The sequence below is a fragment of the Gekko japonicus genome, unplaced genomic scaffold (genome assembly GCF_001447785.1).
Source record: "Gekko japonicus isolate JY-2015 unplaced genomic scaffold, Gekko_japonicus_V1.1 scaffold5177, whole genome shotgun sequence".
NCBI classification, from domain to species: Eukaryota; Metazoa; Chordata; class Lepidosauria; order Squamata; family Gekkonidae; genus Gekko; species Gekko japonicus.
In genome coordinates, this window is record NW_015170425.1 from 15,519 (window position 1) to 22,465 (window position 6,947).

At 46.3% G+C, this 6,947-nt stretch overlaps 1 gene segment (V, D, J or C); it reads right to left on the bottom strand.

Annotated features, from left to right (window-relative positions):
- Positions 1-461: 461 nt before the first annotated feature.
- Positions 462-6,947, bottom strand: part of LOC107116401 — a 13,803-nt gene continuing 7,317 nt past the window's right edge. Inside the window, 1 exon segment of the V gene segment in view lies at positions 462-523. Coding sequence covers positions 462-523 — 62 coding nt within the window.

The following is a 6,947-nucleotide window of genomic DNA, read 5'->3' on the forward strand; positions in this document are numbered from 1 at the left end:
GTTTGGGCTTCATAAGCCACTTTGGGGGAGACATAGCTCTCTCTGACCGAGGCATGTTATGCTGCACGACAGTCTGTATATTCTCTGTATATAATAACCATTATTGCACTATAAACTTTTGCCTTTTCACCTCCAGTCGGTCTCCAGGCTTCTTATTAACTGCACCCAATACAGACATGCACAGTTCAGCAGCCTCCCGTTCACTCCCCATGGCTTCCCCTGGCATCTGATCGTGCCGGGGAGGGAATGCGCTGTGGCTCAGGGGATCAATATGATCCCGCCACCGTGTGTTTCTTTTGGTGCGGCTTTCAAAAGCCGCACTTTGCCCGGATCAATTTCCCCCATGTGGTAGAGGCCTAAGTTAAGAGAAACACCTGCACCTAACTCCCAATTAAAAAGGCTGACGCAAGAACATCTGGTCAATTAAAAATTATTTAAACCACCTGCTTTTATAACAGTGTTTAGTGATTTAAACAGGTCACCAACTCCACCAGGAATCCCAAAGACTTTTTCCCAAAGATTCCTGTAAAACAGCAATAATCAATAGAAAATCATTTGAACCCTTGTCACTTCCTACAACACATAGCTATATCTGTTGATGGATGGATGGATGGATGGATGAACACCACCAGTGTTCCCTCTAAGCTGAGTGAGTGTGAGCTAGCTCACAGTTTTTTTGCCTCCGGCTCACACTTTTTTGTCTTAGCTCAGGAAGGATGACTCCTCCAGAGCACAGTAAGTTATGCAGTAGCCAAATCGCTTGCTCACAACTTTAAAGCCAGTAGCTCACCAAGTAGAATTCTTGCTCACAAGACTCCACAGCTTAGAGGGAGCATTGGACACCACCCCAGGAAATCTGGCCAAGGGTTTAGAGGCCATGGTGAGATGGCTGAAGTAGAACTGGTTGAGACTGAATCCATCAAAGACAGATTCTCTGGCTGGGGGAGGGGCTCAGGTTTGGGGTGCCAACTCCCAGCTCTTGACCACATGCCTTTTACACCAGCACAGGTGGTCAAGAGTTTGGGTGTGATCTTGGAGTATCTGGCTGTCCTCAACCAGAGCCAGGGTCTTCTTGGTCCTGGCTCTGACTTCGTGGAACCCTCTGCCTACCAATATCATGGCCCTGCGGGATTTGTTACAATTCCTAAGGGCCTGCAAGACAGAGATGGTCCGCCAAGCATATGGCTGAGGACAGCAATGGCTTTAACATTGGTCTGGCCCATTCGCTGCTTCTTATCCCCTCCCCCCATTCTAATATAAACTGGGGGCTTGATATTTTTATATTATTGGCACCATGTAGATTTGTTCTCGGTTTAGTACTTTTAGATTTTTTTTCAGGGCTATTTTTGGGCAGGAACGCACAGGAACGGAGTTCTGGCTGGCTCCTGAGTTGGCCACGCCCGGCTGGAACTCATTAGCATAACGGGCCACACCCAACAGCAGAAACTCATTAGGATTGGCTACATTAGGGGTGTGTGGCCTAACATGCAAAGGAGTTCCTGCTACAAAAAAAGCCCTGGGTTTTGACAACAAACAAGGTAAACAGAATAAGAAGCAAAAGGTGGGTGTGGCTGGATGACCACACTTCTGGTAACACGGGGGTGTGGCCTATTATGCTAATGAGTCCCTGATGGGCTTTTTCTACAAAAAGAGCCCTGATTGTTTTTAATATATTTCTATGAATTTATTGTATGAATTCGTATGAATCTGTTGTACACCGCCCTGAGCCCACTATGCAGGGAGGGCGGTATAGAAGCCTAACAAAATAAATAAATAAAATAAATATTTAGTTGAGGTCTCTCCCTTCTCCAGACTCTGCCCTCCTCAGACTGTACCCCCAAATCTCCAGGAATTTTCCAACCTGGAGCTTGCAACCCTAGCCAGGCCTAGTCCCAATGAGTTCTCCCTCAAAGGTCAAAATAGGCCTGGAAAGAGTCCTGCCCCCTCCCCCTCCCATTTTACTAACAAAATCTGAACCTGGAATACTGTGGTTGCCTAGCAACTAAGGTTGCCAATTACCCCTGGCCACAGGCCTGGAAAGAGTCCTGCTCCCTCCCCCTCCCATTTTACTCACAAAATCTGAACCTGGAATACTGTGGTTGCCTAGCAACTAAGGTTGCCAATTACCCCTGGCCACTAGTGGGGGATGGAGGGGATGGTTGCCTGATCCAGGTTGGGAAACTGTTGGCAATTTGGGCGTTGAGCCTGGGGTACAATGTCATAGACCCCCCCACACACACACACACATCCATTTTCTCCAGGGAAACTGATCTCTACAGTCTGAAGATCAAGTGTAATTCCAGGGGATCCCCAGGTCTCACCTGGAGGCTGGCATCCCTACTAGCAACAGCAACTGCGGGAATCCATTGCTTAAAGCTACAGGACCTCCTTTGATCATTTTTGGATTTTTTAAAACTGCCCAGTGTTTTGTGTTTTTTTTTTAGATTTCACATTTTTCTGCAAACCTGGGGCCCTTTTCAGGTTTGTAGGACGATCCATCTTGCCCGTTCACAGCTCCTGTCACCAGATTTAAGTATCCAAAGATATGTGGACTTCATTATTCGAATATAAGATGTAATATGTATAATGCTTCTTTATTAGTGCACAAATAATGTTACAAAACAAGCACATTTTACAAGAGAAATTTGGTGCCGGGAATTGAGAATGATGCAAAACTAAGGAATCGCCGGCTGGATTCTCATAATCAAAATGCAGACTTTCGGATTTTACAAAGGGATGAGAAAGTCAGAATCACGCCTGCCACCATGCGCAACCAATGCACACTAAAGCCCGCCTGCTGCAAAGTGGTTTTTGTCTCACTTCCCCGTGTGGCTGCATCACTGTGCGCTCGCTTGCACTCTCGATATACAAGCAGTAATAATCAGCTTCATCCTCTGCTTGCATGCTGGAAATGGTTAAGGTGGCAGAGAGGGCCGAGGTGTCAGTGGAACCCGAGAATCGGTCAGAGATGCCCGAAGCTCTGCTGGCATCACGATATATGAGCAGTATTGGGGGACTGCCAGGTTTCTGTTGGTACCAAGAACTGTCATACTTATCTAAACTCCCACCACTTTTTGTACAGGTGATTTCAACTGTTTTTCCAATGGAGGCTGACACCGAGGGTGGTTGGGTCATCGTATACCGGGCATCACAACCTGGAATCAAAATATGTAGCAAAAACTAAGTAACTGAATTAACTAAAGAATCACAATGAGATTAAAAAAGGAGCAAAAGAAACTAGGAACAAATAAGGCATTTTTAAGGCATTCCTCCTACCCCAGCAGTATGCAAGAAACATAAGGATCATCAAAGCTCTGGTCATGGTGAGGAACCGACTGCTTCCTTGGGCAAACCGGTTTCAGGGTGGGACTCTGAACAGATTTTAAATTCTCCCCAATGTAAAAGTGAGCGGGTATGCAAATATCTTCAAAACTCATTGGTGGCCTTGGTCAACTAATTCCTTCCTAAATTACCAAGGGGATGATGAGAAACTCTGCATGGAACTATACAGTGAGATGCTTTAACACGGCCCTGCCAATTGATCTGGGGGCCCAGATGTTTGCTGCTGGACTGCAATGAATCGTCGGGCACATGGGATGCTCCGGTCTGTGTTGCAGCAATTCCCAGTTAGTCTAAATAACTTTGCTCTGAGTTCATTGCCCGGTGCCAACAAGGTCTGCATCAGTTCCAAATGATCAGACTCAGGGAGATGGCTTGGGAGAAATGCTTACATTGAATTGGGGTTATCCAGAACTGAGCTCCAGGCCCTTTTTTTTAATCCCAGAGGTCAGTAGGAACAGAGAACTCCCTAATGCAGAAGGCCATTCCTGAATATATGCAGAGCATCTTGTCCTCACTACTAAAGCTACCATAACTCAACATACATGAGGAACTGAGAACAAGGGCTTCCAGAGCAGAAAACATCACTCCATGCCTTCAGTCCTGAAACCTTTCATTTTAGACACTAATTGCTGCAGGGAACTTAAGTTTACTCCAGCTGACTCAGGTTACCAGATTCCAGCCCAAAGATTACTTTTAAAATCTGCAGCTAGACTGGGAGATGAGGAACCTATCAATTCTCCTTTCTGCTTTTCCCCTCTTCTCGTCATTTCCCCACTATACACCTGTTCTGCCACACACCTGGAGTCAATCCCTGGTCTTTTATTTCACCCTCTCCTATACTGCCAGTTTAGTAGTATATGCTGTACGGTAAATCAAACAAATCTAAAACAATAGCGACACCTAGTGGGGAACAGTATATCTCATTGGGCATATCTTGGGCGAGTCCAATAGTTCTTTCTTGCCATTAGTCCAAAAAGGAAGGGGAAGGATGGGGGGGGGGGTGTATTTATATGTGCTAAATATTGCGTTGTAAGAACAGAAAAACTCATAATATGACAGTTCTGCATTACCTAGGTTCTGTTTACTTGCAAATATATATATATGGGAGATGCTGAAGGAAATTATTATAGGATGATAATAATAATTATTATTATAGGATTGTCAACCTCGGGGGGGGGGTATTTATATGTGCTAATTATTGTGTTGTAAGAACAGAAAAAGTCATAATATGACAGTTCTGCATTACCTAGGCTCTGTTTACTTGAAAAAATATATATGGGAGATGCTGAAGGAAATAGGATTGTCAACCTCCAGGTGAAGCCTGGAGATCTACCAGCATTACAATGGATTTCTAGATGGCGGAGAACAGTTCCCCTAGAGAAGATGGCAGCTTGCCATGACCTGGATAGCCCAGGCAAGCCCGATATCAGCAGATCTCAGAAGCTAAGCAGGGCCAACCCTGGCAAGTTCTTGGATGGGAGACCTCCAAAGAATACCAGGGCCAAGAGGCAGAGGCAGGCTATATCAGCCTCTTCTCTGGGCATCCTTCATGCCACATTGGGGGTTGCGAGAAGTCACCAAAAAAAGGAGAGAAAATGGCAGCTTTGGAGGGTGGACTGTACGGCATTATACCATATTGAGGTCTCTCCCCTCTCCAAACTCTGATCTACCCAGGCTTTACCCCCGAATTTCCCAACAGAGAGTAAGCAACCCGAGAAGGAAACTATGCATACACATTACAAAACACATGCCTATTTGCTCCCTCTGCTTCTCAGGCTCCACTCCCCCTGCATCCTTTAAATGAAACAGCAGCTGGGAGCTGCCTGAAAAGAAGCTTGCCTGGGCAACAATCACACTACTGCAAAAGTGATACAAAGATGCCATAAAGCACGTTGCTGGAAAATACAGTGAAGATACTGTGGATACTCAGAGAGAATACAGAGGAAAAGATCATCATCTGGTTGAAGAAGGACAGTAAAATACCTTTGTTGTTGTGGAAGAACAGGCCCGCTCTGACCTGCGAGCCCCGTTCTGCCCTGCCCTCCTGGGGGTTCCTAAGTCCCTGGAGGGGCTTTTCCTTTCACTCTCAAGTAGGTGCCACTACCACCTCATCTAGGGATTTCCCACTGAGGGGATCACAACCCTCTCCCTTCCCACCTCAAAGGTCCCGCCTCGGTGTCTCCCGCTGCCCAGCACCTGGCTTCCATGGGGACAGTTTTAAGGCCTTGGGCATCCTTGGAATAATAGTTGCTTGCCAACTCCCCTGGAGGCCGTTTTTAAAATAGTGTGTCCAAAACAATGGGGGGGTCTATGTGGTACGGAGAACTGTCCCTTGCATCAACAGTTTAAAATGTTTACTAAGAAAGAAATGTTTATGAGCATGTTTTTAGCACAATGCCAAACTGAAGCAAGGAAGAAAAAAAGAAATTGGTAAAACACAAATCCTCTGTCCCTCTCAGCTATACGTTCCCTAACAGATGTTAAACTAGGGCTGCGGTCACACACACTAAATAATCCACTTTCAATCCACTTTCAGTGCACTTTCCAACTGGATTTTACTGTGTGAACTGGCAAAATCACATTGGAAAATGCATTGAAAGTGGATTGAAAGTTGATTATTTAGTGTGTGTGACCACAGCCTAGGACAGGCTCTTTAGCTTTAATAAGTTACAGCTCCCTACAGAGCTTCCCTTACCTTGAGGCTTGCTCCAACTCTCCAGGCCAGCCACATGGTCAGTATGGCTGCTTCAGGAGTTAGGAGTCCTGTGTCTTTTCAGGAATTCAGTGTCCCAGAGAAAGAGAGAAACTTCCTCTTGCAAGTTTCCAAACTCTGTCTCTCCACCTACTTTCCCATGTCACAGCAGGGAAAGAAGCATTTCCTCCAGCTCATTCCTGGAGACTGTCTCTGGAGTTGTGCTAGCCAAAAGCCTTTCAAACTCTGTTTACCTACCTGGAGGGGGGGGGAGTCTCGGTCTGGCCCATCCCCTTTTCTCACCGGCTGGTGCTTCTGGAATGCCCTGATTAATTCCCTGCTTCCCAGCCTGTAGGAAAAAGCCCTTTTAAAAATGCCAAGTGGAGGCTTGCTGCTTGCCAGCCTCCCTCCAGGAGAAAATGCATTTCTCCACAGTTGTAATGCATCTATTACCATAAGAGCCTTTCAAAACACCGTCCATTTAAAAAAAAAATGATAAACCATGGAAAGGACTTCAACAAAGTTTGAGTCCAGTGAATTTCCAAAGCAGGGCAGTTGATGTTCTCCCCTCCCACCCCCCATCCCCATTTCCAAACTCTTCTCCAAATTGCACTTTGCAGGATAGGGTGGCCAGCTCAAGGCTGAAAACATTCTGAAGACTGGGGGTAATGGAGCCTGGGGAGAGTGGGATTGCTCAGCAGGGAATAATGCCACAGGGTCCACCTTCCAAAGCTGCTATTCGCTCCAGGGAACTGATTTCCTGTGCCTTCAGATTAAATGCAATGGGGGGGGTGCTGAATATGCTTTTCAAGGAGCAAAACCTTCCTGCCTTTGAGGCAGTATAAAGGGCAAACATCGAACGAAGATGACCCCTACTGGCCACGGGGGGGGGGGTTGGGGAGCACGTCAGCCT